The 23,086-nt window shown below is 45.9% G+C and overlaps 1 protein-coding gene across 1 annotated transcript in view; it reads left to right on the top strand.

Annotated features, from left to right (window-relative positions):
* Positions 1-23,086, top strand: part of CENPA (centromere protein A) — a 215,198-nt gene that overhangs the window by 137,783 nt on the left and 54,329 nt on the right. Inside the window, exon 3 of the mRNA XM_069237251.1 lies at positions 9,975-10,096. Within this exon, the coding sequence (XP_069093352.1) occupies positions 9,975-10,096 (122 nt within the window). The remainder of the gene's footprint in view (positions 1-9,974; positions 10,097-23,086) is intronic.

The raw sequence follows: 23,086 nt of genomic DNA, 5'->3' as shown, positions 1-23,086 counted from the left end.
GTTATTCATGCAATGTTGTGTATTTTTACAATGTAATGGGATGTTGCCTTGCTCTTTCATTGCATTGCCTGGTTGTTCTCATGCACGTAAAAAATGATTGGTACTGACGTCCGCACGTCGTCGAGGACCTCTTATTGCCTGTATGACGTCAGACGGCGTCGCGTGGGCTAGAGTGACGTCCTCGTCGACGTGCAGAGACTAGTAAGAAGATTTCCGTCGAATGCTGGCGCCATGGGAGTATTCATTAGGTGAGGAATCCACAGGTAGCTAATGTATCCACCAGAAAAGTCGTTACCGAAGGTAAGTAACTCGTTCTTCTGGTACTGTGTATCCCCAACACAGGGACTGGTGCACAATAAGAAGGGCCAAATTATTTTTTCACGGCGACCTTTTCACGCACAAGATCCCCAACCCTGGGAATCCAGCTGGTAGGTGTGACTGGCACATCCTTAATTCCTGTGGAGGCAGCACTTTTAGAAGAGTTATCTTCACGGAACTGCTGTAATTCCTATAAAACAGTGGCACGATCATTTATGTCAAAAGGTGTCTCCGCCGCCTCCACACCAGGACCATCAAGATCCAGAACAAACATTTGTGTTCCGAACAGGCACTCATATGAAGTACGACCCCCCCAGGGACCTTCTAGGCAGGTTATTTAGTGCTCTCCGAACTCCATATAGGTGAGTTAGCCAACTATGACCCGTACCCAAGATTCTGGCTGTTAAGGATTGCTTTAAATCGCGTTTTAATCGCTCCACAACAGAATTTCCCTTGGGATGAAATGGAGACGAGTACTGGAGCTCGACCCCCAACAAAGCCATGGTGTCCCTGAATGCCCTTGAGGCAAAAGCAGGGCCCTGGTCCAAATGGAATGCCGCAACTTCATATGCACCGACAAAGACTCGCAAATCTTTAATAACAGTCCGAGCGTCAGCCGAGAGCTGCGGACACACCCACAGAAATCTGGAGCAAGAATCAACAGCGACTAGTATATATTTGTATGCACTATCCAGTGTTAATGGACCACAATGATCCAGGTACACACATTGTAACGGTCTGTTTGAGATTAAGAGGGGTATCTGCTGCAGGCGCTTAGCTGTTCAGACTTTAATTTGTTGACAGATGTCACAACAAAGGACATACTGCTTGGACTTTTTATAGAGACCAGGCCACCAATAGCGGGCCTGTAATAGCGAAATTGTAGCGGCCACGTCAGCATGTGCAGATGCCACTCCCTCATGTGCTGTTTTAATCAGTTGTGGTCTTACATCTTTATTGGGGATGTCGCGTACGCCTACGCCTTGAATCTTAACTTCAGCGTTCAGCATACTTCCCATGAAGTAGTGGTATTTATTAGGCAATCCCTTAGGATAAGGCGTGCCTACAACCATATCTTTTATGGCAGCCATAATGTCTGTGTCTGGTTTGGAACTCGAACGAGTCACTGCAGCTACAGTAGCAACAGCCACTGCTGACTTTGCGGCTTCATCAGCCAAAGTATTTCCAGCAACGTGTATTCCAACGTGCTGGTGTCCAAGTGTATACACAACATGGACCTTGGGTAGCGTCTCTTTCAGGTCTGCTACCTTCCCCCACAGTAGTCTGTGTTTAATGGTGTTGCCTTTCGAACCTCTGAACCCATTCAAGCGCCAGTAATATAGGTATTCATTAAAAGACTGGACGCAATAATACGAATCACAAACAATCAGTGTAAACTGTGTCTGATCCGTATATGTTCTAGTGCCATTAGTAGAGCTTTTAGCTCAGCCAATTGTGCTGTACAATCCCCTAAGGTCTGGGTATAGGTATGTTGGGGTCAGAATTTCGCCCCCTCCATATAGCCGTCTACTACCGCACATGCAGCAGAATATTGATGTTTTGTTCCAACCGCTGGTTGCGCAGAGCCATCGGTGTACATGACTACCCGAAAATGGTCAATAGGCAATGTGTCAGCGGGAACCGGATATTCAACTTCACATTGTAGAAATTCCTGAGTTTGTAACCTTGGGTCAAAAATGTAGTCTACATCAGTGGCTGTCAAGGACGTGGCCCATTGTATCCTTCTTGGGTGGAGTGCTTTTGCATTTGAGACGCTAGCTTTTGTAACAGCCTCAAGGGCTGGAATCGGAGAAACGACAATAATGCGTTTTCCCTGGGCCAGAGGTCTCTCTTTAATAACAGCCATCTGTACAGCAGTGAGAATTTTCTCTGTGGGTGCAAATCGTTGTTCGGCAGCGGAATACCAGTGTGACTTGTTTGCTATTGGGACTGTCTCACCTTCATTAAATGTGACATAAGTAAACCCAATGGCCCCAGCTATCACCCTGATGACCAAATGTGTCTTACTGTCACGTGTGTGTAGATGTTTTGCTGCGAGCATATCTGCTTGTAACTCTCGAAGAGTATGTGTATGTTCTATTGTCCAAAATTTGCCCGAAAAGTCAGGGCGTATTAATTAATATAAAGACTTTATGCGTGTAGCATAATCCGGAATGTATGTTCTGCCAAAATTCAGAAAGCCCAACAATGATTGGAGTTTCTTAATCGTATTTGGTGGTTGCAATTGTGCAAATTTTTCTAAGAATTGTGGCGCTAGGCTCCTCCTTTCATTCGACAGCTCATATCCCAAGAACAGGACGCTGAGGAAGGCAATTTTTGATTTTTTTAAAGTTAAATTTGTAGCCTATTTCGGCAAACCCTACAACAATGCGGGCTACCCGTCTTAAATGTTGTAGCAACTCGTCATCCGTGAGATATGTATCATCCACATATGACAACGCTTCAGGGTCTAACTCGTGCAAAATAGCAGTCACACGAGCTGTAAACAGTCCTGGGCTATTCTTATACCCCTGAGGCAAACAAAATAATTTTTTCTGGGAGCCTAGTGCGCTAAAGCTTGTTAAATTTCTGCTTTCAGGAGCTATATTCTGGCTGAACAATCCATTTGAGATATCCAAAGTCGTTTTATATTTTTTACGCACAATGTTGCTCATTAATGCAGTGCTATGCAAGTTTTGTATAGCATATGTACGTGTATGTACGTTCAAATGTCTGTAGTCTGACTATTCTGTATGAATGGTCCGGTTTTGCTACAGGAAATAAGGGATTATTCATCGGTGAGGCACAGGTTTCAATTACCCCCTGGTATTCTAATTGTGTAAGTATTTCTCTCACCGGTGCCCTTGCTTCATGTTTTATGGGATACTGCGGTTGTGGCTGAGGTTCACCTTTAATGGGAATTACATGATATGGAGAATCCCTGTCCCACCCTACGTGATTTCTATATAAGGCAGGTGCCTGTGCAAGAGCCCATTTTATAGAATAGGACTCTGCGAGTTCCTCTGGAACAAGGGGCGAGAAGGAAGGTTTAATAACCTCCTCCCCAGCTCGGCAGGTGCGGCCAAAATCAGATGGGCAATCTTGTTCGGCCAGGAAAATGTCATATATCTTAACTACACAATCCCAGAAGATTGCGTGTATAGTGCGTTCAATGTCTCTTTCCAATTGTAAAGTTACTTTATGCACCCTATCGGGTTCGGAGACACGTATATCTGCTGTTTCTACTTGTATAAAGTCATCAGTTGCTTTCCCTCCAGATGCTCTAGAAGATTCCGGCGAACTATTGTGACCTCTGCCACGCTGTCTAGCAGTGCTAGAGCCCATTTCTTGTTCTTCAAGAGAACCCTCTTGCTGAGTGGCATGTCTAACTGAGACTGCTGCCACTTTTTTCTTTTTATACTGTTGTTTTTGTTGTACCGGTTTCTCTTCCTTCTTGACAGAAACCTCCGAAGAGCGTTGTGATTCCTGTCTGGGTTTCACGTACTCTGTTCTGCGCTCTGACCGCCCACCTCTCTCATTTCTCTTTTCCGATGAGTCCTGAAAGGAACGAGATTGGCGGGTATCAGTATATTGATATCTATCAGGCGTTTTAATATTCTCTCCATTTCTGAGATTATACCTATTCTGCGGGGTCTCCTTATGTGGAGATTCTCCCCTTTCTTTTTTAGGTGTTTGTTTTTTCTCCCAGCGCTTCTTATTACCCTCCGGTTGCTGTTTAGTATTGTCTTTATTAATTTTTCCCTGAAATTTAGGTTTTTGCGCTCTAGCCCCCAGGCTATCTCGACCGATACTGGAATATGTTTCCGCTATTATTTTAGGCAGTTCCCGCTCCTGATCTTGTTGCAGAACGTCACGAAGACACATGCGCACTGCAAGTGCAACTGCTTCTCCTTTAAGATTGCTTAGGATTATCGAAGAAACCGTGGCAAAGTTGCTCATCAGTTGCATTTCTAAATTTAAGGCCGGGGCAGCCCCGTATTCATCTTGAATTTGTTTAAGCACTTCCGGTAGGCTGGCTAGTGTCGGTGTACCGCGTGCCGTCATATAGAGCGCGGCAAATACCGTGCCCCATGTATTACAGTGTTCAACTGTAGGAACCATCCCAAAGGGTAAACACATATTTAGTATTCTATGATTGTCCTGAGGTCCCGTATGGGGAAATACCCCCTCCAGCGTATTAATTTTTTGTGTCAGCCAAATTGGAGTCTCCTACCGTTTTGCCGGGACCTTACCCATAAAAGAGTGTACGGTCACCGGATGTATACCTGGTGTTACTGCATGTGGCTGTGCTGGAGAAGCACGATCTGGGTTTGTATTTAGTGTCTGCATCACAAATTGTACTAAACATATATATCTGTTAAGTCAGTATATAAGCGTCGAACCTCAGCCACCGCCATATTTGTAGCCACAGGATGCGGTGTATATGTGGCCAATAGAGGCCAGGTAGGACCATCATCACTTAGTGGACCTAACCTTACTGGTAATAATGTATGGGGTAGGGCGCCATCAAGCCAATTAAAATGTTCTTGATAAGATAGAGGTATCTCTACGTACGTGAACGCCCTGTACTGTCCAGGCGCGTTCGCAACTGTATATGTATGAAATGTATTTGTGTTCCCATCAACTGCTGGAAATGTGACCCAAGAGTAAAAAAGTTCTGTTCTATATGCTGCGTGGGCGTCCACCACAAACGTGACTGGACCACCGTGGGCCGTAAGGCCATTTGCTAGCAAATGTGCTGTGAGCGGTTGTCTCCTGTTAAGAGCTATTTATACAACTTGGGGATTCGCCATTAGAAAAGCACTAAGCATTCAGAGAAGGCACACCAAGACAGGGTCTATCCTTTTAAGGTTCAAACTTGAACAACCACCCGCTGTAAATAGGGCTACCTATACGGCAGTGGTGGAAATCCTCAGTTCCACGGACGTCTCCGTATACGGAATTGAGGGATCATTATATTATATGAGACCGAGATATGCCGGTGGACCCGAAAATTAGAGCCTGACCAAACGTTGGCGGTGCCATGTTGCGTAGGCTCTCATTATCCTAATGAGACTACTGGATTTTGAGCAGAAAGATCGTTCACAGTGTGGGGGACTAAGTCTGACCCACGGTGAAGGACCCTTGTCACTCTAAATCCGGGTTTTGCTCCGGCTAACTAGCAGTGCCTCATCTCTCCCAAAGGGAAGAGACAATTGGGCAGCCGAGCGCATGACATCTTAGTATTTCCCAGGGAAGTCGTGGTCACTCAGGTCACAACCGGTTCTCTCATACACAGTGCGGTCTCCTATATAAATGACAAAGGCAGTTTAAGTTTTAAAGATTGGTTTAATAAAACGACTGCATTTTAGATAGCAAAGCGTGAGCTGCAATAACCAGAACTACACAACACAATAGGATTAAAATAGTAAAGATGAGAGAAGCACAAGAATAAGGCTATCATAGTGCAACTAGATTAGGTTTTCTCTAAGTTATAGTCTGAGCACAGCATATAAAGCTCTAAGCATGCCTTTCAGGTTCCCCCAGGAGGACATCAACCCTCATACCTGAGCAAAGGCCTGTAATCTGCATCTGCAACGGGGCAGTCGGCATCTAGTTGTAGGTTCCTGGTCGGAATCTCCCTCTTACGTGTACTGGGACTAGAAAGTGTTTCTATAAATAACATGCGGATGTTCTAAGAAAACGTCCCTACGTAAGGATGTGTATTTTCTATGAACACTAGACTAAACGTCTACTAGGTTTACCGGCAATGTACCAGACTGTAACCTTGACTGAAGCACAGAGTGAGCAAGAATGCATTGTTTGAGAACACAGTGCTGAACTAAGCTAAACAGTGTGATAGAATGAAATAAAAACAAGACAGTAAAACTGGTTATTGTAAAATAACAGTGCAAGGTTGAATAAAATGTATCTAGGGCAAAGTACACAGAGGCCTAATATGTTAAGCTAACGCGCACAAAGCTATATTAAAAAATGGCTACACTACAGGATGACGGACTATGAAGGTTTGGAGGATGCAGTGGTAGGGTGGGGAGGGTAGACTGGGCCAACCGCTGGCTCCCTGATCTACTGGGACATTGGATCCTGCATCCTCGGCCATGGTGGCTGAAACGAATTTGATGTTTTTGGGCACCCCTTCCGCATCAACGAAAGAGGAGAAAAGCGGACTGGGGGCGAAGAGCAGCTGCAAGGCCAAGGAACCTAGCCATAACCTGGGACTCACTCAAGCGCTCAGTCAGCATTTTCTCCGAACAGACGGGTGCCATCGGAGGGCATGTGCATAAGCGATTGCTGGACATCCCCTGAAAAGCCAGATGTCCTCAACCAAGTGTGGCGCCAAAGGGCCACTGTTGACGCAACTGATCTGAACAGTGAGTTGGTGGTGTCCAGTCCTCATTGAATTGTGAACTTTGCTGTGTCTCTCCCATCAGCAACAGCTCGGAAAAGAATGTCCTAGGCCTCCTCCAGGACCTGTGGCAGCACCTGTGCGACCGTATCCCATAAAGTATGGGTGTAACAGCCCAAAAGGCATGTGGTAGTCAGACTGGAGGAAGAGAACATTTTTTTCCCCAAGTTGGTCCAGTCTTTTCGAGTACTTGTCTGGGGGTAGCGGAGGGAAATGCACCCAAAGAGGAAGAAGCCTGCATGACAAAGCTATCAGGCATTTAGGGTGCTGGGTCCAGAATTTAGGGTCGTTAGGCCCAGGCCTATGACTGCGGACAATTGTCCTGTTGATAGGAGCCCCTGTGCTGGGTCTAGACCACTTTCCCAGCAGGACATCAGTGATAGCCTCATTGAAGGGCAATAGGGGTTCAGATTGGAGGCCACGGGCTGAAGCACCTCAGTAAGGTTAGCTGACTGCCAATGAAGGCAGCTCGAGGCCCAGGTCCTCAGCCACTCTTCGCACCACCATTGAGTAGGAGGCTCCCTCCTCCGTAGCCACAGTAGGGGGAGAAAGCATGCCAGAGTCTGTGGAGGTGTCCAGCCTCACTGGCTTCACCCAATTCCCGAGCCCAGTCTACTTAAGGGTCTTCAAGCTGGAATTCTAGAGGGTCCAGCGACTCCCCCGACCCCCCCCCCCCTCCATACTCTCACCGTCCCAATACCCATAGGTATCTAACCAGAGGGGGGAAATGTCCCTGCCAAAGTCTGAATCTGATTCTGGCGACGTCATTCCTGCTTTGGGTCAGAGTCTGGAAGGAGTATGGGATTGATGTCGGTTATGGGCCCATCCAATGTCGGGAGTGTCAACTTCTGCGCTGGGGAAGATTGCAATGGCACGACCAGCATCGGCTCAAATATAGAAACACATCCTGGGGATGCCTCCAGACCCACAGGGGCCTGCCAGCCTATTGGGCCCAAAGGCGTCACAGGAGGGTTGGTCTGCCCAAATATTAAGCATATGGCCTCATAAAACTCCCTGAGTTGGGCAGGGGTGGCTCCGACTTCTGGAAACTTGGGGAGGCGCGGAGCCGACCCAGAAGCAGGCTCTGAAGATGGAGGCCTATAAGAATGATGCGCCTCCCATGTTGCATCTGCCAAGCGATGGGGTGAAGTCAAAGAACGTTTGCTTTTCTTCGACCTCTTCTTATGATCCGAATGTCCTGAGGCCTTGGAGTGTGACGAGTGGTGATGACTCTGTGAATGGTCTTGTGACCTTCCTGTTGAGTGAGACTGAGAGCTATTCCGAGCTGACCATCGGGCCACCATGAGCTTTAGGGATCGCTCTCTCAAAGCCTTCAGGTTCATGACCTGGCAGTCTGAGCAAGACTTTGGGTCGTGGTTTCGCTCAAGACACCACAAGCACACACGCTGTAGCTCTATCACCAACATCATGCTTTTGACAGGAGTCACACGGCTTGAATCCGGAAGACATCTCAACGCACCAAAAATGTCAAAGTCTGACAAAAGAGTTGAAAAGTCAGTCAAAAGCGACTAAGGATAGCAGTTCTCCAGGTCAGAGCGTAGGCTGGCACGGAAAAAAAAATTGATGTTCGCGCACCAGGTGGTGCCTATATATGACCGAGACGTCATCACGGCGACCACGGTGCCAACAACTGATGAGGAGTCGACCGACGGCACCTGACAGCACGCAAGGATACTGCTTGAAGAAAAATCTCTAGATCCAGTCTGATGCCTGGGGAAATTCTATTGTAAGGAATCTGCAATTAGAAGTCTGAATCGGAAATGTATGGTACCGGTGGTAGCCTCTCTATGTCAAAACAAATGTCTGATCTATTATTATCTATACCGCTGGATGATTATCAGCACTATCTTACAATTATGCACAAAAGGAGATGCATAAGCAAAGCTAGGTTTAGCAGTATTCCTAAAAATCCAAGTTGTAGCTTGAAAAAGAGATTATCTTGAGAGCAAGAATTATTGCCAAGAAAGGTATTTTCATTACAGGAAATGGGAAGAAAATTAAAACACTTGGCATTCTTTAGACGATCTTGTCTCATATCTTTATGCACCACGCTACTTCATTATCGCCTATGCAGGAGGAATTGAATGATCAATGGATTCAGGCAGAACGCAAGTGAGAGGACAAAATCCATTTGACGCAGCATATTGAAAGCAGCATATTGAAAGCAGCCTCATATGGTGTATATGAGAATTTTTTTTGCAGGCTTGCCAGTAATGGTATCTGAACCGTTGAGTTACAATAATTATGATGCCGTATTTACAGGAAGGAGAGCACATCTTCAGTGTCTGCTTGTGACGGGACACTGGAACAAATTAAAAAGATCAATGTACATCAGTCTTCTGGAGGTGAGAGCAGTGAGACCTGCTTTAAAGAATTTTATACAGCAGGTGCAAAGCAAACCAGTGTTAAACCACATAAGAACTATGCACTATATAAAAAAGCAAGTGTACAGTATCTTTTGCAGTGTCCCAAGGAGACCGCATCTGTGGATGTGGGCACTCAAAAATAAAGTGGACATTCTAGTGGGGCATGTACCAGAGTGCACAACATACCCAGAGAGAGCCAGGAGGCTTCGGTCAGTAAACCACAAATAGGAGATCAACAACCATCATCTGGAAGTATGGTTCAAGTGATAGGGACTCCCAAGGATAGACTAATTTGCAATAAACACCAACCAAAAATTGTTGAAATTCAAAAGTTGATGGCCTTGGCTTGGTCTGAAGGGGCAGCGTTCAGCAGAATTGGAGGGAAGGCATAAAGCAAAGCTTCCAATCTGTGCTGAACCCAATACCACTAATGCAAGATGAGGACAGAAATATGCCTTAAGATGCTGATAGCTCAGGTGTAGCCCCGGCATTATTGGTTTTCTGATCTGTAGACAGACCCGTTCAGTGCAGCTCCTGCATTACTGTTCAGGGATCAAGCACACATTTTCCACTCAAACCCATAGTCATTGCACTTGACACACATTGTTTGCTGAAGAGCTAGAGTTCAGCGCTATGGGAATTCCAGCAGGCCGCAAAGCAGTAATTAAAGAGCTTCAAGTCACATGCTGATTTACGTGACAGAACAAAATATATTGTTACAGATATTGCTGTGGTACAGTCATTTAATGCTGGTGTTGTGCTGTTATCTAATGTAAATGGAGCAAATTGCTGTAATAGACTGATGTAATGATTGAGACCTATGCTGCATTCTTTTCCTCTAGGTGCTGAACGAACAGCTCCTCGAAGAAGAAGATATCGGCCAGGCATCCGGGCACTGATGGAGATCCGAAAATACCAGAAGACCACAAACCTGCTTATCCGGAAACTTCCTTTCTCCAGGCTGGTACATGAGCCTCCCTTTTTGTTTTTTTGTTTTTTTAATAGCAGTTTACATTTTATAGCTAGATTGAGGTTATAGATGCCAAACTACACAAATGCTTTGTGCCACTTGTAGGAAGTTGGCCTGGTGTGGCGTTGGGCACCTATGGTGTTATCACCCTATACCATGGCCAAGTATCCCCCATTAGTGAAGTGTAGGCAGTGTCTAGAAGCCAGGCTCTCTAAAGATAGCTGTGGATGAGCAACCAAGGCTTATCTAGGAGACATGCAAAGCTTACGCAAAACCACTACAGTCACACAGCACTTACACTCATGAAAGAACAACAAAATATTACAAAAATAAAGGTACTTCATTATAGTAACACAAATACTAGAATACTGTATAGGCAATCCCCCAACTGGAGGTAAGTAAACACACTATTATATACATATTAGCAATCAGTAAAGAGCATGGAAAGCAATAGGCACTGGTTAAAGCAATAGCAACTAGTGAGGGGTGTATGGGAGGGCCAAACTATACTAAGAAAGTGGAATGTGAAAGGAAGGCCCCCACCCAAGGATGTGGAATCGGGAGAAGGGAGCTGGAGGAACTAGGAACCCCAAAAGGTAAATACCAGGATGCCCCCCAGCAACCAGGAGAGGTAAGTACCTGGTTTTCCCCAAACCCAACAGGCAGGCTTTGGAAAATGATTGTGCAAGACCCAACGTAGACTGGAAGAACCCAAAGATGGATCCTGACAGATGAGGACATGCAAATGAAGGGGGCCAAGTCCAGTTCGACTTGGCGTGTCAGATTGTGGCAAGAGCCACTGCCCACACTTCTGTGGTTGCAGGACCAGGGCAATGGTGGACGAAGAAGACCAGCAGTGCACCACTGAAGAAGAAGAGGCGTTCCAGGATGCAAGTGACGTCCCACGATGGCGGTCATGATGCAGTCGTCAGTGGTGCTGGAAATCCAGCAACAAGTCTTGGCAAATGAAGAAGACTAAGAAGAAGGTTTGCAAGGCTAAAGAAGACCAGCAAGGTCCAGGGGACTCTACCCAAGGAGGGGAGACCGGGGTGACACTCAGCAGCTGGGAGAGTCACGAGAAGAGGAGACTGCTCCCACTGGCAACCCACTGGCAGCAGGCACAGGAGTCGCAGTGAGGCCCACTCAGCACACATGGAGGAGTGTCCCACGTCGCTGGAGCAGCAGACGGGAGACTGCGTTGCAGAAAGAACTTCTGTAGGCCGGGGTTACACGGAGCCTGAAGATCTCTTGGGGAAGGAGTGTTTTGCTTTCACTAATGACCGAGCTGACAAAAATCTCAGTTCAAAGAAGACATTTATTATTATTTCACCACGAGGTTCCTAAAAAAGGAGATTAGTAGGTCGAAAGCACACGTTTAAAAAGTCACAGCAAAGAAAGGAAAATTTATCAAAAATGATTCTCAACTGCAATGTACAGAGCAAATATATGTGATTATATTATAGCATAATTTCAAAGCAAAGAATAAAGTAAAAATTCATCACCGTAGGGCCTGCCAAGCTCTTCATCTTTCTCATGCCAGCAAGAAGATGACTCCGTTCAACTGCGAGAAAGAGATATCCACCCTCACGGGCCAAGTGTCTGTGTCAGGCATATGATGTCTAATCCTGACAGAGGTCTTGGAAATTCCCTTACTACTTGAGCAGGGCCACCTTTTTATATCTTTAAAGAACAGAAAGGGTTTTCTGGGGGAAAAAAAACCCTCCCATGAAAGAGAAATATTCAAACATGCTGGCTACTGTAGGTCAGAGCTGGAAGAAAAACGTTGAAAACTGGCCAACATTTCAAGGCTCTCCTCCCAAGGCCGAACCGTTCCATGCACTGAAAAAAAAAAAAAAAAACATGTACATTCTTATCATGCTGACTGACTAACTGTCCATGAGAAATAAATATGAAAAACAAGCACAGTTTACCATGTGGAAAAACACAGTTCAACTCCAATGTCTCAACTGCAATGTCTAACGCCACAATAAAGTCAATAGGCAGCTAAACTGAATACAGAATGTAATCTGCAACTGGTGAACACTTAACAGCCAATATGCAAAGTGGTGCAACACAAAGTCAGTGGTCAAACATACCTATTGTCATTACAAGGAGCAAACAAGCCTTGGTAGCTGCAAGTGCTGCGATGCTCAAGGGTGCTGTCCTGCAAGGAGAGGCAAGGCCTCACCATCTCCCAAGTTGGAGAGCAGGCAGAGAGGACCAAGGGGACCACTCCAGACCACTACCTGTGATGCAGGATCCATGCAGTTCTGGAGGAGAGCCAATCCACACAGCCAGACATCATTGCAGTTGGTGCCTGCAGATGCAGGGGAGTGACCCCTTCACTCCAATTGAGATTCCATATTGCTTCTTGGTGCAGGTTGAAATCTCGCCGACCCTAGAGGATGCACAGCTGGGGAAATGTTGCAGTTGCTGAAAGGGGCCAGAGAAACAAAGTCGCAAAGCGAAGTCATCGCAGAAGTTGCAGACTTGTCAGTTCCCGAAGAGTCCAGTTGCGGTTTCAGTGACCAGAAGTAAACGATGTAGAAGAGTCCTAGTGAAGTCTTGCATATCAAATCTGGGGACCCACCCGCAAGGGAGATCCTAAAAGGGGGTTTGGTCACGGAGCACAGTAACCACCTATCAGGAGGGGTCTCTGATGTCACCTGCCTGACTGACCTGGCCGCTCAGATGCTCCAAGGGGCCTCTGCACATCTTGGATTCAAGATGGCAGAGGCAGGGGCCACCTGGAGTAGCTCTGGGCACCACTCGTGGGTGGAAATGGACAGGGGAGTGGCCACCCCCTTTTCTGTGTCCAGCTTCATGCGAGAGCAGGGACTGGGGGTGACATAAGTCCCTGTGGCTGGTACATAGGTAAAATGGCTTCCCAGCACTTACGAAGTCCAGTACAATGGAGTTGAGGTTCGTAGGGGTACCTCTGCTCATGCAGGGGTGCAGGTCTCTGTCCCACAGGGGTAGCTTACAGTGACCTGGTGTATTGACCTGTGTTGAAAGGGTGCATTTCTCCTGCTCCAAGGAATCTTCAGGCTCTGAATAGCCTCGGGCTCCAGCACTTCATCTTGCCAAACATAGTTTCCTCTGTGCTGCTCCACCGATGTGGGACTCCTCTTCAGGTCTGCTGACTGGGCCTGCTGCCAGTGGGTTGCCTGTAGGGGCTGCGACTGTTTCTGCTGGCTCTTCTGACTACTGAAGCTCAGCCTGGACTCCCCTCCAAGGGTAGAGTCCCCTGGACCTTGCTGGTCCTCTTCAGCTTTGCAACTCCTCCTGTGCCTCTTCTTGCCTTTGCCAAGGCTTGTTGGTGGTTCCACTAACCACAGACCAACTACAATCTGACAGCCAACGTGGGACACCATCTGCACCACTCCAAGGACTTCTCTTCAGCTTCTGGGCTGCACAGCTAGTCTTCTCCTTCACCTGTCAACCAGGTTCTGTATCCATAGGTAGGTGGGTAGCGGCTCCTGCCACGACCGGACACTCCATCTCTAACTGGACTCTATCCCCTTCTTTTGTGGGTCCTCTTCTGTCAGAATCCACATTTGGTTTCTTCCAGTCTGGTCTGGGTCTTGCACAATCCTTTTTCTGATTCCTCCTCTTAGTCCTTGGGAAGACCAGATACTTACCTCTGCTTTCTTTTTGTCACTGGGGGTCACTCAGGTACTAACCTCTTGGGGCCCCTATTTCTTCCACCTCCCCTCTAACTACTCCACATCATTGGATGGGGGACTTCTCTCTGCATTCCACTTTCTTAGTAATGGTTTGGCTCTCCCTTAGGGCCCTCACTATTTGCCAATGCTTATTGTTTTTATGCTAATCTGATTACTATGGTGTATGTATGTGTGTGTATATGTATGTATGTGTGTATATATATATATATATATAAGTATTCTAGTGTCGTGTTACTATAATGAAGTACCTTTAATTTTGTAACATTGCATTTCTTTCTTGTGTGATACGTTGCTGTGTGACTATAGAGGTATTACATATGGTTTGCATGTCTCCTAGATAAGTCTTGGCTACTCATCCACAGCTACCTCTGGAGAGCCCTGACTTCCTATACACTGCCTACACTTTACTAACAGGGGTTGCCTGGACCTGGTATAAGGTGCCAACAACATAGGTGTCCACCACACACCAGGCCAGCTTCCTACATGTGCACTTAGGCCATTATGGAAACTTGGAAAGAGAGTTTGATAGGTATTTGTGGTACATCAAAGTGGAAAAACTAGGTGTATCAAATTAGCCAAGAAATTGCAGTGTTAGATTACTTTGCCAGCCTCTACAATGCTATATATCTATCTAGAGATACAGTGAGCAAGGCGGATGCAGAGAGAGCGTGACAGAGGGAGACAGATACAGAGATGTACAGAGAGACAGAGCTACAGAGGTACAGATAGATAGAGAGATACAGAGAGAGAGATTGTAGCAAGGTGGCAGTATTATGTGGTAAGAGTGGAGAGTCTTATCATGTAATACTAGCACATTACCCAGAAGTGGACCGCTGGTTCAAACCAGTAAGCCTTAGCTCAGTCATGGTAGTATGGCAAAGAGCAATCAGGCTACTTAGAGGAACATGTGTAGAGTATTTAAAAAATATTAATCTGACACTGATTTAGAAAAATAAAGCAGATTTTTATCTTAATTTAAACACCAAAACAAACTTAGCATTTTAAATACAGCCAGAGTTGTGAGTTTTAGAAAAGTTGAAAAATAAATGCACTTTAGGATATCTCACAGTGCCATAGAAGGCAGTGCGGGAAAAGCACAACATGCAGATGGACTCTGAGAGGTGAGTTCGGGGGAACCCACGTGGAGTTAATGTTTGGGCCCTAGTGTAGGAAGCTGTCTCTGTATATATTATATCAAAATGAGGTATAGTCCACTGGATTGCCAGAGGCTTTACATAGACTTAAGTAGATAATACTAATGCTCTCTTTTTGTGGTAGTGTGGATGAGCAGTTAGGCTTATCAGAGGGTACTGCTAAGCGTTTGTTGTACACACACAGTCAAGAAATGAGGCACACACTCAATGATATACTTATAAAAACATACTTTGTTACTTTATTTCTAGAACCAAAAGGATCTTTGTTGCAAGTAAGTACAGTTTCAAGAATGTATCACTTTCAGGTATCAAATGCACTTTGTTTAGGATTTGTAGATAAAACAATTTTCAGGTAAGTAATACTTTTCAATATCAAAAGTAGACAGTGTAATTTTCATAGAAAGCAATGCAGCCCTAGGGGAGGAAACGTATCAACACAGTTTGCAGGTAAGTACTCAACTTACGATCCCAGTCTTCTGGGTTTAGGGTGTTAACAGGGCACAGCTCAAGAAGTCACCAAGGATGCACCACCAGTGACACAGGGCTAGCTGGGTGCTGAGGTCAAAGTTTGATGTCAGGTGCTCAAAGGAAACCAATGAAGACAAAGGGCACTCGGAAAGAAAAAGCCTGAAGGTAAGTACCTGCGACTTCAGGGCACAGACCTGAGGGATTTAGCTCAGCGCTGAGGCCGGAGGGGGCACAGGTCAGCACCAAACACACACCCTCATCAGTACAGGGGTGGCCGGGTGTGAACAAAGCATTGAGTGCCCAATGCTTATCAATGGGGGTACACCGGGGTGTCACAAAGAAGTGGCAGGCTTGGTCCAGGGAGTCAGCTGAAGCAGACTAACAGCTGGACAGGTAGGTAGAGAGCCCACTGGACATTGCTGGACCATCGGTTTGGTTCCCCAAGGCCAGGGGGCTGCAGGTGCAGGGGTACCTTCAGGCATAGAGAAATCTTCACCAGAGCCAGTTGCGGTCAGGAGGGAGGGGTGGAGTCCTCTGGATTTAGGCTGCAGGCTTCATCATGTTCAACCCAGGGTGGACTCGAGGTTGGAATCGCCTGGGGACCTTCTCTAGAACAGTGGACCACCTGGACTTGGGCTGAGTGCAGAGTGGGCAACATTTGCGGATACGCGAGAGTCTAGAATCCTTCTTGGAGGTTTCTTTGTGGACAGGGCTGCTGTCCTCTGCAGGTTTTTTTAGCTAAAGTCTTGAAGCTGCAGACAGGCCGTAGGGCTGGGGCCAAGTCAGTTGTCATCTGGAGTCTTTTCTGCTGGAGTCCTTCTTCTATCAGGTCACCAGGAATCTGAAGAGCAAGGTTCAGAGGTGCCTCCAAATACTAGAGATAGGGGAGTTACAGAGGCCTACACTCTTCTTGTACCCACTTCCATTGGGGAGGAGCACGCATTCCTTATCCTACTGGCTATCTTCTTCAAAAACAAGATGGAGGATTCTGCCAGGAGGGGTGCACCTCAGCTCTGGACACCCTACGGGTGGTCCCAGCTGGGTTGGACACTCCTCCTGGTGTTTACTAATTTTCCAGCTGGGCCTGCTGCCAAAAGTTGGGCTTGGGACAGGGGGAGCGGGCATCTCCATTAGCAGGAGTGCCCCTAGGCAGCAAAACAGGCAGGAGCATTTGAGGATCACCGCCAAGTGTTGCTGTTCCTGCAGGACGCAGATGTGAAGCACCTCCACCCAGAGCAGGCTTTGTCCCTGACTCCTGAGAGCACAAAGGCTCTCACCCCATGGGGTCAGAAACTCGTCTGGTAGTGGCAGGCTGGCATAGACCAGTCATCCACACACTAGAGAGTTGGATGAATTTCTGGGGGCATCTCTAAGATGCCCTCTGGGTGCATTTTACAGTAAATCCAACACTGGCATCATTGTGAGTTTATTGAGCTGTGAAGCCATCATGGAGCAGTGGAGTTCGTAATGACAAACTCCCAGCCCATGTACCCAATATGGCTACACTGCACTTACAGGGTCTTAGAATTGACTTAGACACTGTATGGGCATACTGTTCATTCAGTTTTGCCCTCACCTGTGGTATAGTCAGGGCCACTGGAATTATGCGATTGTGCAACTGCGGCGTTTTCACATGATTACAGATTTGCCACATAATCTATCATCTACTGCATAATCTGCAGATTTTAACCCCCAAAAAGTTACTAAAAGTGCAGCGACACGTGTTGCAGCGCAGTGAAAGGCCCTTTGCAAAACTGGACTGGTCACCTTTTTGTTACATTTTCCTATGTTGGGGTATTAAAATGGTACTAACGTGTTGTAACCAATGCTCAGATAGTGTTATCAAGTTTTAAAATGTTGAAATAAGGAAGTAATATTATTACAAAGTGTGCTTGCTGCGTTATGCCGCATAATTTACGAAAACCTGACACATAATTTGACCCTCTCATACCTCATATAATTCCAGTGGCCCTGGATATAGTGCACCCTGCCTTAGGGCTGTAAGGGCTGCTAGAGGGGTGACTTACCTATGCCACAGGCAGTGGTGTGTAGGCATGGCATCCAAAGAGGGATGCCATGTTGACTCTACATTTTTCTCCCCACCAATACACACAATCTGCAATGGCAGTTTGCATGGGTTTGGTGAGGGCTCCCTTTGGGAGGCACAATACATGCTGCAGCCCTTAGAGATCCTCTCTGGCCACAGGGCGCTTAGTAACACTGGTACCTTTTACAAGGGACGTAGCTGTGAGCCAAAGGTGTGCCAATTGTGGAAGCAATGGCCTTTGAAGTTCACCACCTTGATCACTGTAAACACTAGCCATCCTGGGAGGGTGGACGAGTCACCTACGTCCTGCCCAGGTCCTTTGTCTCCGTCCTAGGGGAAGTGTTAGCACGACCAGCAGGATGGCAGTGGGTTCTGAATGCTACCACAGGAGCATATATGCTCGGGCATATATGTCCACACTCGTAACACAGTGCACCCTGCCTCCTGGGCTATAGGAGGCCTACCTTAGGGGTGACTGACCTGTGCTATGGCAGTGAATGGACTCTGCCTACACTTGGTGTGGGCAGAGTCTAAGTCGGGCAGACAAGCTGCTTGTACAGACTGACATGGCAGCTCTGTAGGCTTTGCTTGTACTTGGGTCATACAGGGGGCACCATCAGTGCTGCAGCTCTGGTTACCCTTTTTCCATCTCTACCTTGGATACCACTGGCACCATTTACTAGGGACTTACAGGGGTGGTAAAGTCCTTGCCAATTTGGTTTACTACACCGCAGTGCCCTTTTTAGGGTAAAGAGCACTGGCGCTGGGGCCTTGTTAGCAGGTCCCAGTGCACTATCGGCCAAAAACTATCATCTAGCAGTTCTAATAGGGGCAGAAAGTGTGTGTGTGTGGGGGGGTGGGTGGCGGTATCTGCAAAGAGAGAGAGAGAGAGAGAGAGAGAGAATAAATATTAAGAGGTGGAAGGAAATGAGGTAGAGATGGAGCAAGATACAGAGAGGCAGAGTCGGAGAGAGAGAAGGAGCTATATAGTGAGAGATGGACACACACACACACACACACACACACACACACACACACACACACACACACACACACACCTACCCCCACCACACACACACCTACCCCCCCCCCCCCCCAAGGGAGATGGAGATAAAGAGATAGAAATATAGATGAGCTAGAGAGACAGTCATTAAGACAGGTGCAGAGACAGATGCAGATATATATCTAGAGAGATACAGAGAGAAAGATAGAGATAAACAGAAAGAAATATAGAGATAGCTGGAAAGACAGAGCGAGATACGGAGAGCAAGAGATACAAAGAGAGAGAGACAGACATGCAGAGAGAGATAAAGAGATATAGAGGGAGACAGAAAAATGGAGACAAAGATAGATGGAGAGAGACAGGGCAAGATACAGAGAGCAAGATGACGAGAGATACAGAGACAGACAGGGAGATACAGTGAGACGGAGTTGCAGAGACTGTGTGATGCCGAGATGGAGGGAGATGCAGGTAGCATATATATATATATATATATATACACAGAGATACAGAGACAGATAGCTTTGTAACTTTTTTCTAAGTCGTGCAATTTTCTGCTTCTTTCTCTCTAGTGGGTTTTTTCCTCGCAAAAACACTGCGAGAATAGGAAGAGATGATATTTCTGTGTTGAGGCATTAAAAAAGCGAATTATCTAAAGGGTTAAGATAATCTCTGTGGTGATCTTAGTCTGGCTGGCTTGAAAACCCTCTGCTGCTGCCTTAACAAGCGTATATTGGCATGTATTGTATTGTATTGTAATCGTATTTATATAGCGCTTACTACCCCGACGAGGCGTCGAAGCGCTTTTTGATGAGTAGCACGCTACTCTGGAACCCAACAAGAATTAGTGATGGATTAGTATCGTTTAATAATGAGTACAGTTTTAGTATTATTATGAGTTAATTTGAGCCGCGGATATGAGAGTTTGTTAGTTAGATTGACTGGAGTAATGGAGGGGTGGAGGAGGAAAGAAATCCAGAAGTGTTAATTGGGAGTATATCCTTCATTTACTCAACTATACTGTACTTAATATATATCTATATACATACATATATATACAAATACACACACACACGCCCCCTGTTGTATGGCAGTCTTGAGACGAATAGAACTACAATAAAAAGTAACCAGGTAAGAAAAATCTGAATCTGTAAAGATATGCAAACAGAAGACATGATGTCACGTGACTGAAACCCCCCTCCCCCCCCAAAAAAAAACCTAAACAGTGGCCTATGCAAACAGGATACAACTGCCAAGAGAAAACAGAAGGCTCGCCGTTCATGGATCAAATGAGCTAAGTAACGTATATTGCACAGAGATTTCAATTGATTATTCTAACTACCTTCAACGGAAGCTAACTATGTAATCAATGGCAAATATGCACCAATCAACGGGCGGAAAATAAACTGACACTATTTATTGAAAAAAAAAAAACACACACACAATACCTCACAAAACACGCCGGAGCCAGACAAATCTACAGAAAGAGTTGTGAAATAAAATATGTACGCCGAAGTCTGCCACTGGCTCAGTTTTAATCGTAACACCTTCCCTTCCAAAAACAATTTAATATATTAACTGCCAGAATTGAGACGCTTGTTGCGTGTTTAAATACAAAACAAATTGCAGCGCAGAACACATAGAACTTTAAAAAGGATTGAATTGATTAGAAACAGCTGTGATTAAACAGTTAACAACGTATGAAGCAGTCTCACGTTTGCCACTTTATTGCCAACCAAAAGCACGCTCACGCGAATTAGAAAAATAAGGGTTACCTTTGTTTTTTAGGGACAGAGTGTTCAATCTCTAGTTGTTTGCCGTGCAGCTCCTCTTTACCCGAGAAAGTTTCGATGGCCTTCATGTCGCCATAAAACAATGCTCGTGTTTCTGATATCAACAGGCGCGCTGAAGGAATGCAGGCAGTGACTGTTCTGGGGTAATATCGTCCTAGTTGCCTTTGAACCGCTCAATATCTGTCTTTAAGAAGACATTAGTTTGCCACCACAAATTGCTGTTGCCCTCTCTCTGGGAAGATTGCATGCAAGTTCTTTGTCTATGCGAGAGCTTAGTTTGCTCCATTTTCTATAAGGGAGCACATCTACAGTCCGTGCTCATCTACAGAGACGCCCTGTCCAAGAACTAGGTTCATCTTCATAGAGGCCCTGTCTACGGTCTACCCTTGTCTATAAAGAGTCTCAACATGGATTATCCTTGACTCTAGAGTAGTCTCTGTTATACAGGGTGGCCTTTCTAGTCTACTGAGAGTAGGCTAATAATTGTAATGGGAACATCTGCAGAGCTGTTTATCTATGCAATGGCCTTGCCTACAGGGAGTTTTGCCTTTAAAAGGGCCTCATCTACTATGAGGTTTAATGCAATGTTTGTCTGTAGAGGAATCTCGTGCCCTACACGGCTTCGACATGGACTTCACGTCCATGTTGGCCATGGTCTGAGCAAGGGATTAGCTCTAGACAAAATGCATCTACCCAAACACTTTGTCAATGAATGCTATGGTTTACAGAAAGTTTGAGCCATTTTCCTGCATGTTACTTTTCACTGCCTTGTATTTCCTGGGTTTTAAATTCCTTCTAGTCAGCAGCCTTCACCCAGACCCCCGTGACTGGTTGAAGGCTGCTGACGGCAGTGCACTTCTGAAATGGATATAAAAAGATTCTGCATTTTGAACATTTGGCAATGGCACGAAGTTATATATATTTGCAGTGCACTTTGAAATAAAATAATATGACACCTGCTCAGGCACAGTTAAATGATTGCACTTAAGGATGAAATGCGTTTTAAAGAGACTGCAAAAAGACCTTGTGACTTTAAGGCCACAGGATATAAGGGTGGTCTGTTTCATCACGTGGTCATTTTAAAATCGGACTAACTAAGCACCTATGATTAAGGCTTATGTTGATAGCCGAAACGCGTCAGGAAAGGAAAGAACGCTTGTTACTGCTGTTTGAATTTGGTGAATAAAGTGCCTCACTTTACTGCAAATTTAGGCAAACGGCGTACTTCTTTTATCCGAGAAGTTGGTTTGGATGTTCAGCGAGGGTGCTCCGTCCCCACAGTGCTGAGGCCGCCCTGTTGGTGATTAGGCTAAATGCGGAGATATTGTGTTAAATATATATCTTTCTCTCTCGTGAAAAGAAACTTCTAGGGGTATGCCTTTGAAGTGTACGGGTGCCCTGCCTCCCTGGCTCCAGACTAACTACATGGGGGATGGGGGATGGGGGGTGTGCAGCCCTTTTTCTGGAGGCAGGACAAAGTCTATTCAGGACAGTCATGGCCCACCCAGACACACCTAAGGTTCCTATTGTGTGTGACTATCTAGGAGAAATATACAAAGTCTAACTGGCAACTACATACAGTCATGTGACTCCGAGACAGACAGCAGGCACCAAATGGTTAAGCCAAAAAAATGTAAATTTTCTAAATAAATAAATAAATGTAATTTTCAAAATCGTAACTTAAAATTCGACTCCACCATAAGTCAGGGTTTTTCATTACAGTTCCAGAGACACTTCACATGAACTGTTTACCTGTTCCCATTTGGAAATTATACTTATAAAATGTAATAAGATAGCTCCTGTCCTCCTATGGGGGAGAGGTAGGCCTTGCAGAAGTGAAAAACGATTTGGATTGTTTTTCTGCTACCAGGACATGAAAAACGTTTTTTTAAAGACATTCTTTATTGAATAAAAGAAACAGGCATATTAGCTGGTATAACATAGGCAAATCTAAATCGCAGCCTTATACCCAAATCGATCTCTGTCATGATCACAGAATGAGGAGCCCAGTCGACCTCTGGACATTCAACGGGGTGAGGCCCTACCCACTAATGCAATTAGCCAATAACTGTAGCTGCAGAGTCCTTGTGTTGTCTGGAGTCCATGGGGTCTATGAAGATGCCCAAGAATTACACCCCTACCTTATCAAGTCTGCACTTCCTTCAGCTGCACTTTCTCTGCCACTGCCCATTCAGTCACATCTGCCACGCAGCGCTCCACAGTGGGACACGTCTCACCCATTAAAGTGATCACCAACCAGAGTTTAGCCAGTAGCTGCAACAAATGCAAGAACTTATGCACCATTTTCTGGCCTTTCTTCCTACAGATGTCACTCAGCAGGCAAACAGTAGGGGCCACAGGAAAGGGAATCCGCACCACCACCTTCACCCGAGCCACCACACTCATCCAGAACTTGTGCACAGTGTGGTTAGCCCATGCCAAATGTAAAAAAGCCACTGGGCCTGGCATCTGGGACAACTATACCCAACCTACTAAGGTCCATTTTATGTAAGAACACTAGTGTCACTTATGTGCAGTGTAGGAAATGAAAATGTATTAAATCTGGCATAGCTCCATATGGACTTCACTGCACATCCTCACTATGTATCCCTGGGTCATCATCCCATGCCGCACAGGCAGGGAATGGAGTGCGTGGCCAACCAGATGTTAAGGCTGTGTATAGGAGAGAGACTAAGTGAGGGCTCCCACCCAATTCCAGCAAGTCTCAAAATGTTTAGCAACATCACAAAGCCACAGGGAAGATATCCCTGACTATTGCTATAACAAGAGAATGTCGCAGAATCTGCTGTGGCCCTAGGTGAAAACTGCTTTGTGC

This window comes from Pleurodeles waltl, chromosome 6 (assembly GCF_031143425.1).
Source record: "Pleurodeles waltl isolate 20211129_DDA chromosome 6, aPleWal1.hap1.20221129, whole genome shotgun sequence".
In the NCBI taxonomy this organism is placed as follows: domain Eukaryota; kingdom Metazoa; phylum Chordata; class Amphibia; order Caudata; family Salamandridae; genus Pleurodeles; species Pleurodeles waltl.
The sequence above is the reverse complement of the archived record's forward strand: the minus strand, read 5'-3'. Positions and strand labels throughout refer to the sequence as shown.